This window comes from Phascolarctos cinereus, unplaced genomic scaffold (assembly GCF_003287225.1).
Source record: "Phascolarctos cinereus isolate Bilbo 61053 unplaced genomic scaffold, phaCin_HiC Scaffold_4;HRSCAF=312, whole genome shotgun sequence".
NCBI lineage: Eukaryota > Metazoa > Chordata > Mammalia > Diprotodontia > Phascolarctidae > Phascolarctos > Phascolarctos cinereus.
Genome location: NW_027555847.1, coordinates 166,649,667 through 166,667,077, shown reverse-complemented (window position 1 = coordinate 166,667,077; position 17,411 = coordinate 166,649,667). Strand labels below are relative to the sequence as shown.

General features: G+C 38.4%; 1 protein-coding gene across 1 annotated transcript in view; it reads right to left on the bottom strand.

The window, feature by feature from the left end:
• Positions 1-54: 54 nt before the first annotated feature.
• The window catches only part of PMM2 (phosphomannomutase 2), a 32,111-nt gene continuing 14,754 nt past the window's right edge, over positions 55-17,411 (bottom strand). The window contains exons 7-8 of the mRNA XM_020972933.2: positions 14,024-14,139; positions 55-2,062 (exon numbers count right to left, since the gene is read on the bottom strand). Of these exons, the coding sequence (XP_020828592.1) occupies positions 1,961-2,062; positions 14,024-14,139 (218 nt within the window). The 3' untranslated portion in view covers positions 55-1,960. The remainder of the gene's footprint in view (positions 2,063-14,023; positions 14,140-17,411) is intronic.

The window sequence follows — 17,411 nt, the reverse complement described above, 5'->3', positions numbered from 1 at the left end:
CTTGCAAACCTTAACTCCTGAACTCAAGTTAGCTGAGTAATGTCAAAACAGTGGTGCTTTTGCTAAAAACTGTAAAATTTTATTGATTTGGAAAAGAAATCTTTTTGTACATCATCATGTCATTTGCAGTGTTAAAGAAAACAAGATTTTCATTGGTCCCATTTTCTGACTGTTACTTACTAATCAGAAATGCCATGTACAACACTTTGAGTGGGAGCAGAGAACATTCATGGGTCCCACCCACCCCCAATCTTTTCACCAGACCTATGCTTAGGAGTGTGATAGCAGGAGCTAGGCAGGGCTTAGTCTTCCCTTCCCTGGTACTTGCTTGCATGCTATGGGCCACATCGATATTAATTAGTTTTGCCAGTGCTGGCACTAGAGAGGAAGCGAGGCAATAGGAAATCTAATTGGTACAAAGTCCTGGCAGTAGACTGCTGGTGCTAGTGCTGCTGTTATGGTTACCTATCCTTCAACTCTATCAGCAGCAAAGAGAGGAAGTGCCTGAGGTGTTATTCTTTTATTAAGATTTTTTTTTAAAAGGGCATTTAAACCATCTCATTGGAAAGATCAGTACATTTTTCCTGGAAAATTGTTATTCACTAGGAGTATGTTATAATACGGATGAAGGGGTTTCTGATTTTGTCCCATTTTTCATTAGATTCAAATAAGGAAGTCCTGAAGCAGTTAATGAAAATAAGTGAAACCACAGATGCTCCCATTCCTTCTAAAGCAAGTATTCAATCCTATGTGAGAGTTTATCAATAGTAGATAGCATCTTTGACTAATAAATAACAGTAGAAAAGATGAGAAACTTCACATTGCTAATTGGTCAGTTAGCCTTTTTTTTTTTGGTTACCTTTTAAAGTAGCTAGGAGGTAGAAGCATTTCTCAGCCAGCCTAACTAAGAATAACAAGGTTATTGAAGGCTGGGGAGAATTCTAGAACCGTTTTGTTCAAGAGACCAGCTTGGATTTTGTAAACTGAGGCGCCCATGAGGGCAGGCTCCTAGAAGAAGGCTATTCTGGCCTCAGCAACCACTTGCTAGCAAGATGTTCTCCATTCTCTCCCATCAAAGGCAGTGAGTGACAGATGTTATTGTGATACAGCAGGCCAACTAGCTGTGCTGTTCAAATAGAAGTCAATTCCAGAGTTTCCAGCAGTGCCGGGCTGAGGGACGGGTTTTCTACTGGCTGTCATCTAGCCATTTATCTGACTGGTCATATGAAATCAGCTTCACAGAAAGGAATGGAGGTTAAGAAGAGGACACAAGTCATTCAACCTGAATAATGGAGTTTTTGCAAAGCAAGGAGCCTTAATAAAATTCCCAAAGTCAGTAGGAGCAGCTTCCGTTCAGTGAGTGGTGGGTTGAAGTTTTGAACTGCACAATTTTTCACGTAAGAAACATTAGCTAACAGTCTCCCATACTATGCTGCTGTTTTAGAGGTCCAATTATGTGCACAACTTTAAATTTGGGAAGGGTTTGTAAAACCGTTCTGTCACAGGAGCCCTACTGGGTCAATTTGTACCTTGTAGCTAAACTGTCACCTTTCCTTTTCCATTATAAGAAGTTCTCCAAAGAGACAAATGTACACTGTAATTACGCATCTTAGTTTTGCTCTGGAAAATGGGAAAAGACTGTCTTAGATGTTCCTTTGAGTCAACTGTTGCATTAGGACCCACATATCAGAACTATTCTGTTTCCTCAGTTTTTCCAGATAAAAAGATGAAAGATGGGATCTAACTTTAATTTAGGAGCAGAGATATGTTTCTCTTTCTTTTCTGACCACTGCTCACAGGAATTCAACACATGCTACGAAGCCCAAGTGAATGTTGGAGGTGGGCAGAGGAGGATTTCTTGAGTTTGAAATGGTGATGCATTAGTCTTCTGAGGCTTGTTATCTTCTCTAGTTTTGAGATGACTTTGTTTCTTTCAGTCTTAAGGTCAGGAAGTAAAAGACTATAAGAAAAGCTCCTCACAGATTTTTTGTGTGTCCTCTGGGCTGGTCACTGAATAGCCTACTGTTCGGGAATCTGTGTAGATTTCATAGTCATTCCCACCCTATAAACACAGGAAAGACATAAATAGGTTTGAGTTGTTACCATTACCTCTTCTTAGCATGTGATTGTTGTTACTTTAGAGCCAAAAATTCCCAGAGAAATCAAAGACTTCAGTCTTAACAGAGATATGAGAAACACACTGATAATTCATTAATCCTTTAAAAAAATAAAAAAGGCCTTAACCAAGAAACAAAACACAAGTTGTATGGTTATTACCTGAGGTGAAAAAAAAAAGATAAAAACCTTTTCTTGGAATATGCCATTTTTTATAAAAGGAAATCATGTTTATATTTTGTGGACTGGTTTAGTTCCTTTCCTTCTATCCACAAAACTGATTAAGTATTAAACGGAAACTTAGAGCTACAAGGGCCCTTAGAAATTATCTATCTTATCTGATCCCCGTTTACTGCAGAAAAGGCCCAGAGAGGGAAAGTGATTTGCTCCTAAGACTAAAACATTATTTATAATCCATCAATGTAGTAAAAAAAAATTATACCAAAGTTCTTTTTCTTGAAAACTGGATGTCACATCACACTCAGAACTCTGAAAAATGTCAGCTAACTTGTAACACAAGTGGCATTTGCGGTATTATAAATAACTGCAGTCAGAAGAAAATTGTGGGAGATGCAATAAAAACAAATAGGGAAAAATGAATATATAGACACATTTGGCATTTCCAAAGAACTGATACTTGAAGTTAAAATTTTATTCACATATTTATAACAACAGTCTACTTCCACAATGTTTTATCACTGGCTTCACAAACTACAGCTAAAACTAAAGTTTTTAAGATTCACAAATCTGAAGGGAACTCTTGAGATTATTCATCTAATCCCTGATGAATCACATCACTACAGCTCAAGGTGAATAAAGTGAAGCCTCATTGGAGCTTTTCCATATCTAATTCAATTTTTCAAAATGGCTGCCATGGTTTAGTCTGAAAAAGATTTAAGAACTGAGTTTCATGAATGATTATATTCTTCTAAACCCTGTGGAGTATCTGCTGATTTCAGATCTCACTTCTGGACAGCAGCCTTTTCAAAAGTTAAATATGAAACATTTTCACAGCAATTTCCCCCCATCTCCACTCCCAAGTACATGTAGGAATGGGTTGGTAGATAAAAAGCATCTAAAAGAACAATAAACTGCTGTGCTGTCCATGGAAATCAACATCTGTCAAAGACAAGCTGTTTCTGTAAATAAGTCAGGGACACTTCTGGAGGAGATCATTAAATGGATTAAAAATCCATCATTTTACCAACATAACTTTAAAAAAATTCCTTTGTATTATGTAATCATTAATGAACATGAACATTTCACATATGAATCACAAAAAACTGAATTGTAAGTGAAACTATGGACTTCTATTTGAATTTTTTAATACCTATATTAAATTTTACAAGATTATATTTTTAAAGCATATATTAAATTTCCTGATAGGAACAAAATTTGGTCTGTTTGTGCCTTTTTCAGAACTTCTTTTCCAACATAACTTTTAAAGCTGAAAGACTGTACACATATCATCTTACAGTTGTCCTTGGTGTAAAAATATACTTACAGCTTGTATTCACCAGGTAAAGTACCATAGACAGTGAAAGCAATTTTAGGACTTGGGCATTTGCACGGACTAGTTAGGAAGAGAAGGACTAAGAGAAGATAAGAGCTCTGATCATGTTTTTCTTCTATGAAAAACCACCGTTTGTATGTTATGTACCTACACAGACACAGTATTGTAAAACATATGAAAAGCAGAGCAGTTTTATATATGTTCTATGGCATATTCCAGGAGAGGAGAGAGGGACAGACAAAAAAGGGGGCAGGGTTTGAGGAGTGAGGATAGGTAAGACGAACAGTTTCCAAAAGAATGAAACCTGGTGCTGTAAAGAGCAGGATACATCTAACCTGGGATCTGCCTGCCCATTAGCTGCTGCTTCCCTGTACTGGCAGAGGTGGGGTGAAGACACTTTTTGGTAAAAAAAAAAAAGTCACAAATGTACAAACACACTTTCAAAGAACTCTGAGAGGCTACTGGGGAAAGGCTAATTTCCAGTGGTATGTGAATGTAATTGAATATTATTGTGTCCTAAGAAATGATGAATCATGTCAGAGGACACTTGGGAAGACCTTTATGAACTGATGCAAAGCAAAATGAATAAAACTGGTAGAACAGTTTACTCGGTGATAACAACATAAAGACTTTAGAACTCTGATCAGTGCAATGATAAACCTTGAGTCCAGCATCATCACCACCTAATGGAGAAGGGATGAACTTAAGATGAAGAAAGAGACAGTTTTAGACATAGCTAATGTGGGAATGTTTTGCTAGACTAAATAGATATTTATAAAGGGGTTTGTTTTTAAATTTGCTCTATGGGGGGGGTTAGGAAGGATAGATAACGTAGAAATACTTGCCTCTTCAAAAATTAAAATAAAAGAGAATAAGGAGAGGATGAAGAAAAGTGGTTATATTACCCTGTAGTGAATCTAATAATAGCAATAATCTATCAGCGAAACCAGCTTATTAATATTTAAAAGCCTAGAATAATTAGCCCTGAGGATAGGGAGAACTCAATATTTGCCATTTGGTGACGGTTGGAGGTATTGAGGAAATGGATTCTTGGATTGTTTTTCTTCAACATTTGCATATGCTCTTGATAATTTGAGTAGTAGGGTATCATCATTTTTCTGATTATAATGAAAGACGAACTACATATTGTTCATTGTGTTCATGAATAAGATGACTGTATAGAACATCAAAACTATAAGGGAACTTAGACACCATCTAGCTCAATACCCTCATTTCATGGAGGAGAAAATGGATCCTGGGAGAGGAAATGAAATGACTTGCCCAAGGTTATTCATTCAACATGAGCATCAAAGTCAGACAGGCTGTTCTGCAGTAGAACTAGAAAGAAGTCACAGATATTCTGATTCCTGTTTCAGCCTTCTATTATATACAAGCTCTCATTTAGCTCACAGTATTGAATAATATTTGTATCTATAGTGCAACAGAAGGTTTGGAAGTACATAGATGCTTGGTGATAACTAAGTTGGCAGACTTATTTCAACAAACCTATTATAAGAAAATTTAACAATTCATGCTTTCCCCTCCTCACTGCAAAAGACCATGCACAGTGAACCTGGAAAAAGCCTGCTTCTCACTGAATAGGAAGAACTAGAGCATATAGAACAGGGTGTTATTATTAATTCCCTGGCAGCTGTTCAATGCCTCTTCATCTTACAGTTGTCATAGTACAGTGGAATTACAGTTGTTCTTGGGAAACACTGAGAAAGTAAATAGACCAAGTGCCGGGCAGCTGTTTGCTGACTTGCTAACCTAACTTTTCAATCAGCCACAATGTGATTTTTGTTTCACAAACTTGTTTTCAAATAGTAAATAAGACTTTCAGTAAACTTTGTCCACAGGAACCTTTGAATAATCCCCCTATTTTGTACCCACTATAAGATTGTTAGACTTGGAACAAGAAGATGGGTAGGATTCCTGTCTCTGCCATATCTATAAAACATGGACAGTACTATCCCCACTAACTCATAGAGCTGTTATATGCAGATCAGATGAGATAAGTGTTAAAAGGATTTTGTGAATTATACAAATATAAAGTATTACTGCAGCATCATCCTCTAACTCACTACTATCTACCTCTTAGGCCTGTAGGTGACAGGACCTTGTGCAGACTACTTTGTTTTGCTCAGCCTTTTCCTCAGCTGTAAAAGAGTGGGTGGATTAATTACAAAAGTCCTTTCTAGCTCTAAATCCTATGATCCTATGTGCTTTTATTGAACAAAGTTCCTGTCACATACCATCCCCTCCTCTGTGACGCATTTCCTGTTCCTCCTCAGCTGAAAGTGTTCTCTCCCTCCTACTGTTTCCAAGAGCATTTTGTAGTGTTCTCTCCTTGGTAGCCATCATACCCAACTCAGTGCCAAAGGGCAATTTAGTGGTAGAAATAAGGTTTGGATTCATGAGTAGCTAAATTAGTCACCTGCTCACTGACAGGGCTTGAGTTGTTATGTATGAAGTACCAAGAGTTTCTTGGATTGGATATGAATCAGCAAGGCTCAAATTTCAGGTCAGGCCTTCCAGAATAATCTTTATTATTATTTTAATTTATACCTGCCACTGCCTTTTTTTTTTTTGGGAGGAAGGAAGGCAGAAAGGATTTTTTTAAAAAGAAAAATGTGTGCAATAAAATCACCTGCAACATTATATAAGAAAGGCATCACTGTTTGAAAAATACTTTAAGAAAAAAAAATTTAGTCAATGACTTATTTTAAATGGCAGTTTTTAATGCATAAGCTGTCTTACTCTCTGTTATCTAGAAAATGAGGGGATTGAACTAGGTCCCTTCCAGCTCAAAATCCCATGATCCTCTGAAGCTATAATCTCCATTTCTTTTTTCTTTTTGCAACTCCCAATGCTAATTTCTGGTGGCAAGGTGGTGAAAGAACATTGGATTTGGAGTCAGAATATCTAGGTTCTACTCCTGTCACTGCTACTTTGCATGTGACACCTTAAGCAAGTACAGAGACACTAGGTATGTGTGTGTTGGGGGGGAACAGGTGAAAGGGAGGCATCCTAGGACTTGGATTTGCTCTTTGATTCAACAAACATTTATTTGGCACCTATGATGAGCTAGACACTATGTGCTCATTATGGGAGCTACAAGTTAAAAATCCTTGGCCTCAATGAACTTGCATTTACTAGGGGCAATGCAACATGTACACAAGTAAGCATAATGATACAAAGTTGGGTATGATGGCTACCAAGGAGAGAACACTACAAAATGCTCTTGGAAACAGTAGGAGGGAGAGAACACTTTCAGCTGAGGAGGAACAGGAAATGTGTCACAGAGGAGGGGATGGTATGTGACAGGAATCTTGAAAAAAAGGAAGAAATGAAAGGTGGAGATGAGATGGGAACCTTGTTTAGGCAGGAGGTGTGGTCTACACAAATGCACTGAGTTCAGGAAACAGAAGTCCATTTTGGGTGGAATGTAATGGGTGTGAACAAAAAGAAAATTAATTATGGTTGGAAAGGTAAGTTGTGGTCAGACTGTGGAGAGCCTTAAATGTTGGTTGATTTTATCCTATAGTCAACATGAAGTCAAAACAGCTTGGTGTGGCCCAGAGAACTCAAATGTGGTCCCCAGAACTACTCAGTGCTGCTGGAACCAGATTAAAATATAACTGGGAAATATTTAACAAAATAAAAACACAATAGAACATAATAATATTAATATGTGGCTTTCTAAGTCAATATGGCTACAGAGCATTTTAGTGGCCTTGTTTCTAAGTGAGTTTGACCCCATAGGATGTAGGGAAGTAGTAGTGGACCTGAATTCAAATCCCACCTTTCCTACTTACTATTTACATAATACAGGACTAGGAGCTTCCCTTCTTTTCACTTTCCTCATCTGTAAGCTGAAAGCACTGGACTGCAGTGATGTCTATGTCCCTTACCCCTCATCCAGCAATGTACTCTCTCCTTACCTCCCTATCTGTAGGAATCTTCAGTTTGCTTCAAGGCTTAGCTCAGCTGCTACCTCTGACACAAAGCCGCCTCTGATTCCCCCAAGTTGTTAGCAATCTCATTTGAAATTACTTTGTATTGTTTCACATGTAATTTGTACTTATGTGGGTACAGGATGTACTGCCCAAGTAAAATGTAAGGTCCTTGTATCCGAAGCACCTCTTAGGGGCTTACTGAAGGTTGCTGAATAGAATTCCTTTCCAGTTCCGTATCCTTTGTAGAGGATTTGTGCACAATGTCTTTGAGTCTCAGAGGAAATACATCTTATTTAAATAACTGACCTAAAACTAAAAGACCTAAAAAGTAACTAAAACTGACCTAAAAAAAGGTCATGATAATAAACATTCAATATTAAATAAACAACTTCACTTGCCTTCTTAGAAGGTAAGGCAACACATGAAACAATAAACAAAAAAGGCCCCTAGCCTTATCAAGTCAGTCTCTTTCTATTTCTACAGTGATAATAGAAGAGTAGAGAAAAAGCATAATCATAGGGCGCTACGATCATCCAGTTTTTAATCTGTCTATAAATACTTTGGAAGCCATTCAGGTCAGGGAACAATTCGAAGAGGGATTCCTATAGATGGCAAGGTCCTCTAGATACTCCTGCTTGAGAATGATGTTTTGCTGATTATGTTAAACCCTCAAACAAAGAAGAGTTTCCTAAATGAGATCCAAAATCATTTAAAAAATTTCAATTTAACTATCCACATAGGAAAAACCAAGTGGATAAAGAATAATGATTGTCTAAGACCATTGGTTGGCTCTTCACCTGAGACTGATATCAGGGGGTCCACAAACTTTACATCTTTATTCCAACATAACTGGGTTTCTTTATGCATTAAAAAGCATTACTGTGAGGAGTCCACAGATTTCATCAGACTGTCAAAGGGTCCCTGACACAATGATTATCAACCCTTGGTTCAGACTGGGGTATGCAGTTGGACAGCCCATAGTGCTGACTCAGCAGTACATTTATATTGGCAATAACACTGCTGATGTCTAATGGGCTGGGCCAAAAAGTAAATAGGAAACATCAAAAGATGGGGTAGGACTTCCTTTGGGAAACTGCACAAATTAAATGACTGCAAGCTCTTCTTGTCTTTTTAACGTCAGCACTAAGAAATGTGAGGCATGGATATAAGTTTCTCAGGAATTAATGCTGCAGATTACCTAAACTTCAATGGAAGGATGTATGGTAGGTGGCGCAGTGAATAGAGCACTGGCCCTGGATTCAGAAGAACCTGAGTTCAAATTTGGCCTCAGACACGTAACATTCACTAGCTGTGTGACTCCGGGCAAGTCACTTAACCCCAATTGCCACCTCACCCCCCCACGATGTGTGGTAGCTAGAAATAATCTGTGTAACTTATCAATGAAGAAATGAGCAGAAGAAAGAGGATGAAAACATATCCAAAAAGTATATGGCCAGAAAAGGAAGCAGGTTGGTAATGTAGCAAGAGTATAGGCTAACTAACTGATAGTCCATGTGCCTGCTGGAACAAACGCAGTGTCAAGAGATCTTGAGGAAGGAATGAATATAGCACACTCAGTGGACCCCCTGTGGAAAGTTTATAGTAGGACGTGAACGAGAGTCACACAGGATGGAAAGGAATGGATGGCTGGTAATCTTTGAGGGATTACCTGCATTGATGAAATCACAGACCAACTGAAGATCTTGGAATTTAGGAGAGCTTTCTGGAATGATAAAAATTACCTAGGTCTCTTGAAAAATCTTTCCAAGGAAGTCTGAACTGGTACCTCTTGTTAATCTTGATACATTTCTCTATAGCAAGTAAAGACATTAAAAAACCAGTTCACTAATCTTATAACAATACTCAAAGGAGAAGGTTCACTAAATGTTTGTTGTTGATGATGACTGTCACTTCTACTAATGAGCATTTTTAAAAGTAAAAGTTGATCCAAAAATCAATTTCCTTTACCTTCTGCTACTACTTCAGTTTACTTATAGCTACATATGTTGGTTTGGACTTCTCTGAGCCAAAGTTTCTTCATTTGCTGAATGAAGGATTAAGTTTCACAACCAAATTCTATGATCTTATGTTGCTGTGATTACATATGCAAGGTGAGAGAGAAAGAATAAAAAATAATCCTAAAGTTACAAATAGGGAAAACTAGGTGAATGGTGGTACAACTGAATGAAATAGTGAAGTCAGAACAAGGAACAGGTTCAGCGAAGAAAATAATGAACTTTTGTTTCTGTTATACCTGGGACATTGGGAGGACATCTAGGTGGAAATGTCCTAAGGACGGTAGGAGAAGTAGGGAGGTAAGTATAGATTAGAAGACTGTACAGACTAGAGAGCTAGATATGGGTGTTATTTATTTGCCTAATGGTGGTAGTTAAAGCCAAAGGTGCAAATGACATTACCATGGCACCTTTAGACAAAAAAAGAACAGAAGCTTTTGGAATGTCCACATTGTTATATAGGAATAATAAGCCAGTTAAAGAGACAAAGAGGGAGATCAGGGAGACTGGTGAATCAATAGAGTATGGTCTCTGAAACCAATGAAAAAGAGAGTATCCAGTAATAGGGGGTAGTCAACAGTATAAAAGGATTGGGGAAAAAACCCAACCACCTGGATTTGGTTATCAGGAGGTTTCTGGTGACCTTAGAAAAAGCAGTCAGTACATGAGCATTTTTTGAGTGCTAATTTTATGTGCCATGCTAAGGTGCTGGAGATGCAAAGTAAGGAAAAAAAACATAGTTCCTGCCCTCAAGGAGCTTATATTCTAATGCAGACTACAAGCAAATATGGAGTTTCAGTAGTATCAAGACTTGACTGCAACGGGTCAAGGTGAGAGTGAATATTAAATAAGTAGAGGCATCAGGTGTTGGCATCATTATGGACAAATACAGAACTGAAGGTAGGATGGAAGAGAAATGCTAAGGATTGGCTTTTTTGGGGGGAGGGGAAGAGAAAACCTCAACATATTTGTTGGCTAGATGCAAATGTGCCATGAAAAGGAAAGAATGACTGTTGGAACAAGGTGCTAGAGAGTCATGAGGGAATGGTATCAAAAGCTGAAGGATTAATTTTGGTGAATAGCTGGAACCTCTCTTCTATAATCTGTGGGAAGGATAAGTTGGTGCTGACAAAGAGGGTTTACACAAAGGGAGCAGGAGCTGAGAACACTCACTCACATTGGAAGTAGGAATCTTAAGTCATTTTGTTTAGGTGTGCGTATGGGGAGTGGAATACATTTTTTTTAAGGCAACTGGGGTTAAGTGACTTGCTCAGGGTCACACAGCTAGTAAGTGTCAACTGTTTGGTCTGAGGCTGGATTTGAACTCAGGTCCTCCTGACTTCAGGGCCAGTGATCTATCTACTTCGCCACCTAGTTGCCCCAATTTTTTTTTCTCAACAATTAATTATCTGGTGGGGCAACGGGGTTAAGTGACTTGCCCAGGGTCACACAGCTAGCAAGTATTATGTGTCTGATGAAGATTTGAACTCAGGTCCTCCAGACTCCAGGGCAGATGCTCTATCCACTGCACCACCTAGCTACTCCGAGAGTGGAATACATTTGCAGTCACTGTAAAGAATAAGATAAGGAACCCAAAGACAGATCCCGATTTCTGCCAGAATGATGGATAAAGGGTTTGTAAACTGAGGTATGGGTGGTACTCAGGTAGGAAAGAAAGAATGGAGAGTGGTAATGACCCCAAAATGGGAAAGGTGAGGGTTCCCTGAATAACAGCTAGAAAAAACATCTGTCAAGAATTAGATTCTATTTTGTGAGGTGGAATAAACAAACGAGACCCTTTCAGAAGGCCACCTTTCCAACAAAGTAAGCTTTTGTAGTGTTAACAACAAGTTCTTCCTTTCTTCAATATGAAAGAAAGTGACATTTAGTAGGCAGGTATGAGTAAGCTTCTTAGAGTTACTTAGCATATGAAAAGAATATAATTATACTTCCTAGTTGTTTTTGAAAAAAAGAAACAGCATGAAATCAGATAGTGACAGTTTGCAATGGATTTTTAAAATGGAACCTATTAAATGAATATTATCCTGAAAATGATTTCAATAACCAGATACAACAGTCATATATGAATTTTTTCACTCACCGTCATAAAGAATATAAGGTACATAATTTTATCTATATGAAAATACATCATTCATGAGGATGAAAAGTACAAAACTTTTCTCATTTAACTTCACCGGAAGGTACTCTAAAACATGCTATCAAATATTATTTCTTGAACTACAGTCAAGAGACGTAACATACTTCTGTTACCAACTATATAGCTTTGGGCGAATCACTTTAAGCAATCAAGCACTTTATGATTGCTTAATTCATGCAAAGTACTGTGTTTGATGCTAGGGATCAAGAAGTGTAAGATGTGGTCTCTGCCTCTAAGGAGCTTATAATCTATTCAGGAAGACAGAGCCTCTACATAAAAAGATAATTAACAATGTAAGTCGTGAGAAGTGCCAAGTTTGTAGTATAGACACTATGTGCTATAGGACTTCAGTGCAGAGGGAAATCCCAGCTGGTTGGGCTGGTCAGGAAAAGCTTCTCAGAGATAGGCCTTGAACTTTACCATCCTTTTCCCCACCCTTTCACCCCCAAATGTCTCACTCATACTCTGCAACCCTCAATTCAGGCTATGCTATATGAAGCAGTATGGTATAGCAGAAAGGACTCTGAAGTAGATAACGTAAGTTTTGGGGTTCAAAGTCCTAATTCTGCCAGTAACTAGCTATGTAACTTTCGGCAAGTTATTTTACCTCTAAGGGCCTCAGTTTCCTCATCTATCAAATGACGGAGTTGGACTAGGTAATATTTCACATCCTTTCCATGTCTATCATACAACGAATTATCACAAAGTCTACTGTGGTAAGGCTCCAAGGATGAGGTTTTCACCATATAAGTTGGCTGATTTTTTCCAGTGACGTACATTGCCAACGGCAAAACACTTCATTAATTTTCTCAATTCTAAGACAGATGATGCTAAGTGGCTACAAACACACACTTGAAGGAAATGCATGCTGCCAAACCACATTCCATTAATATCTTTTTCCTTCTCATATTTCATACTATTTGCTTTAATGTCAAAGAAGAAAAATCAATTACTATTATGACAGTCTGGAGGACAATAATTTATGAAAATGACTTTATTATATGTTGCAGAGTCAATGATCTCATTAAGATCTTGGCCATATAGCTGGCTGGCCGGCTTAGCAAGGGATATTCCCAAGCAAGAGTTAAATTCCAAAATGGCATGCTAAATGCCAATCCATTCTCTGTGCCAGGAGTAGAGAGCATGGTTCATGGGTTGAGTGCCTAACCAGATGATCCTATTGATAATGGTTTGGTCGTGATACCTTAGAATAATCTTCTACACCAGATAGGTAGGGTCCTTAGGGTGGTGGGAATTGACAATCTGGACTGGGGAGTAAGGTGGACTGGATTCTCCCCTTCCCCCTCACTGTAATTTTCGCTATTTTCCATCACCTCCTATGCCACCTTTGGTGTGAGTGCTATATATACACATAAAAACAAAAAGAAAATGGATGGCAACTCCTCTAAATGAGATTCTTCACTTTCTTGCCAATATATGGCTCAAATCATGTCTAATTTTTTTTTTTGTGAGGCAGTTGGGGTTAAGTGACTTGCCCAGGGTCACACAGCCAGTAAGTGTCAAGTGTCTGGTCTGAGACCACATCTGAACTCAGGTCATCCTGACTCCAGGGCTGGTGCTCTATCTACTGCACCACCAACTGCCTTCTAAAATTTTTAAGGAAGGATTTCACAAAACAACTTATGCAAATGGAAGCAAGACAGTAAAAAGAGTAGTGCATTTGGAGTCACAGGGCTTGAGTTCAAATCTCAGCTGTACAATTTTGGGCAAGATACTCGACCTCTCTGGGTCTCCCGTTGTCTCACTTGTGAAGTGAAGCAGTTGAACTACCTGGTCTCTAAGTCCTATGCAGTTTTAAATAAGTTAAGATTTTTAAAAAGTACACACGAGATACTATCTTTATAACATGCAAACCAGATTGGGCTAAGGGCAGATTTTCAACAGCATTGGAACTGAAACAATGTTAAGCAACTAAAAAGGGGCAACATTTAGAGAGTAAACTGAAATAAGTCTGCTTTGTTCCTTCTCCCTACAGTGGAAATCTACATTCTTTAGCTAAAAAAGAAAGCCTCATCTGTGCTTCCCTTCCCTACTCTCTTGTGGCCAGAACTATGAGTTTCTAGGAAAATGCTTAGGAATGTGTGTGACTAGCACCATCCCTAAACACGGCTACAAACTCTGAGGGAATGGTCAAGTATTCAGCATCGCTCTGATGTGGAGAAAGCCCATTTGTTAATTTTTTTTTTCTATTTAGAATTAAATGCTAAGAATAAAGGAAATGTAAAAATATTTTAATACTTACTGGCATGGTTTTGTCTCCAAAGAAATAGATTTTCTTATAACCATCATTTTCAACAAGTGTCAGACAGTACCTTTTATCCCATCCATTAGGAAATACATCAAAGCTTATTTGGCCTCCTGCACAAAAGACAAACAAAAAGGTGGAAAAAGAGTCATTGACAGTAATCTTTAAACAACATATAATTTACTATTCTAGAGCACCTAAAAGTACCAGATTTGATTTTTCCAATATTCTACTTTGCCACTTTTACTCTGACGAATGTGATTTAATATTTTGATTTAAAATCCCAATTTTCACAAATCTGTCACTTGCTTGGCATTTATTTGGGTCTCAATGAGGTAGGGTCAACTCAGGAAATGAAATGTATTTGTATTTAACAGCTGTCAAGCAAGTCGACAGCAAATGAAGTGTATTTATAACAAATGGGATAACAATGACACTGAACTGAGCATACCCTGAGGCTTACACACTTCAAGTTGCAGATGGCTTGTAGGGAGGTTTTATAACCAGCTTAAATTGTCATAGAAATGAAAACCAAATCATAATTTTTTAAAATCAGGAGACACAAAAATACGTCATAAAAAGGTTCAACTTACTGGTGTGAGAATACTTAAGTACCAATCTATTCAATTGTGATCCCTATCTCTAGCACTGTTAACTTAGAATACTAAAGGGAGAGAGAGATAAGTAATGACTAATCAGCATGACAGGAGAAAATAGCATATTTAAAGAAGCTGGCATTTTTATTCCACTTAAAACCAAGTGTTTTTTCTGACTTGCTCCAATCTCTCTTTTAGGATTCAATCAGGTTCTGGTAGTTTGACCAAAGATGGGGTAGCAAACCAGTACTCATAAGCTTTGCTCAAAGCAACCCCATAAATGAGAACTTTGGCTTCCTGCTTCTTTGGGGGAAGGAACAAAGGAGTGCAAAGGACTTGGGTGGAAAAAGGAGAAGGAAGGGTTTGGACTAGTGATGTAGGTTAGAAGTTGAATCTGGGGAGAAATGGAAGAACATTTGAAGGAGAAGAATTTTTAAATCCAGATTCTGCTCCAGATTCAACTTCTTAAGTTGTAAGAAAGCAAATCAAGGATAATTAAGGAAAATATACAAGTATTCAGAAGGCTAACAGGAGAATTAAGTAGTGAAATGTGAAGGGGTAGTCTCAAAATGACTTAAGAAGGTAATTGGCAAAACAAGGCAAGTCAAGGAGAGGATAAAAAGGCAAATGGAATAAACAGAAGATTAAGTAAATCGGCAGAGTGGATTGGAGACAGAATAAATGAGCACTAAAAGGTTTTAACCAGGTGCTTAGGGATTTATAAGGATTCACCAAGTAGTTTCAAGACAACCATTACAGAGAGTTGGAGAAATCATGCAGTGACTTGTACTGAGTGTTTGCCTTTTGTTTTCTGTCACAATAGAGTGACTTATCTGTGTTCCTAGTGTAGGCTGACTTTCCTCCTGGAGAAGGTGAGGAGGCTGGGAGAATACCTCTCCACACTCCAGGTTGTTTGGGAGGATAAAGCATTCTTAAAGGAGACAGAAGGGTTCAATGGGAATAAAAAAGTTCTGATGTGGAGGGCTTGGGGGGCTGACCCTTGTCAGGATGATGGAGAATGGAAGAGGGTTACACAGAAGAGAAAGGGAAGGAAAGGGGCACTGTATAACTAGACCTTAAATACAGATTTAAAAACAGCTCTTTTTAAAGACGAATGAACTAGATGCTGAGGTACAAAGAAGCTGCTTTCCTGTAAGCATGACAGAGCAGTCACAGAATCTATCAAGTGAGAGATCACCCAATAAGAGATAGAGGAAGAAGAGAAGAATAGTAGTAGTTGGTGATTTCCTGTTTGGGAGTACTGAGCTCCTATTTGTTGACCTGAAAACAATCAAGAGGCCTGTTGTTTTTCTGGGCGTGAATCTAAGACATACAGAGAGCTTTCTGAGACTTATCAAAAATAGATGATTACCATCCATTCTAGTGATTCACATGGGCACAGATGACAAGTCCAGAAGGAAACTAAAAAGTATTACTAACAATTATGAGATGTTGGGCAAGAAACTGAAGACCCCAAGAGCACAGGTTGTTTCCTCCTCATTTTTGCTATTAAAGAAATGCGGTGCAGAAAAGAATAATCAATTTGAGAAGTGAATAGCTTGGTAAAAAGGCATTAGTCTGAGGATGGGATTTAGATTTCTAGGTCAAGCAGCACAATATAAGGCCAAAATATTCCTGGCCAGAGATGGAGCATACTGAACAGCAGCTGAAAAGAATGCATTTGCTAGGTATCTTGAAAATCTACATGTAGTAGCAACAAAGAGAAAAATAACACCTGAGCTACTCACAAATCCACAGGAGACAAAATCCCAGAAAAGAGTCATTGGTAAAGCCCATGGCCTCAAGCATCTATACACGAAAGCCCTAAGATTAGGCAACAAACAGGGAGAGGCTAGAAGTCCTAATGCCCAGAGACAAAAATGACCTAATAAGCATCACTGAGGCCTGAGGCTTGGTGGGATGATACCCATATAACAGGATTATGGTACACACACACACACACACACACACACACACACACACACACACACACACACACACACACACACACACACACACACAGTATTTGGGTGAAAGTCAAAGGAAGGAGAAAGTGAAGTGATTTTGTCATTGGTGTATACTACTGATCACCAGGACAGAAAAAGAGGGAATAAATGAGGAGTTTAAAATAGAGACTAGACCTTTTTCAGCACGGGCCCAGGGTTAGATGGGGAAAGAAGGAAAGGGGTTAGGGGTTGGGGTTGGGGAGGTGGGGTGGGGTGGCTGGCTTCCAGGGCTTGTGCTCTACTAGCATAACTTCTGAGAATTTTGGAAGTGAGAGAGAGTCACTTCAGGATGAGGCATCAGAGTAAGGTTTTGAGCAAAGTTTCTGTAAAATGGGGATATTAATTCTTGCCCTGCTGGAGAAGCTGGTACAAGTGGGAAAAGTACTGGAGGGAAAATCACTTTGTCTCTGGAGCCAGCGGACCTCGGTTCAAATCCTATCTTTGCCACTTACTGATCTTGGGCTTTACTTACCTCTGAATTTCCTTCATCTGTAAAGTTATGAGGTTGGACTAGATGTCCTCTAAAATCCCTTGCAATTCTAAATCTATGATTCTACATCATGGTTTTGTTTTTTTTTTGGAGGAACAAATAAGATAATGAATGACAGTGTTAAAAAAACAAAAGCAAACCACAAAACATTACACAATTTTGACATAGTATCCTTAGAAGGAAGGGTTTGAGCATATAGTCTATGAAGAAAAGTCCAAAGAGATGCAAAGACAACCAGATGGGAACAAAAAAAGGAAATGGTCAGGTGCTTCTACTTTAAACTGATAAATACA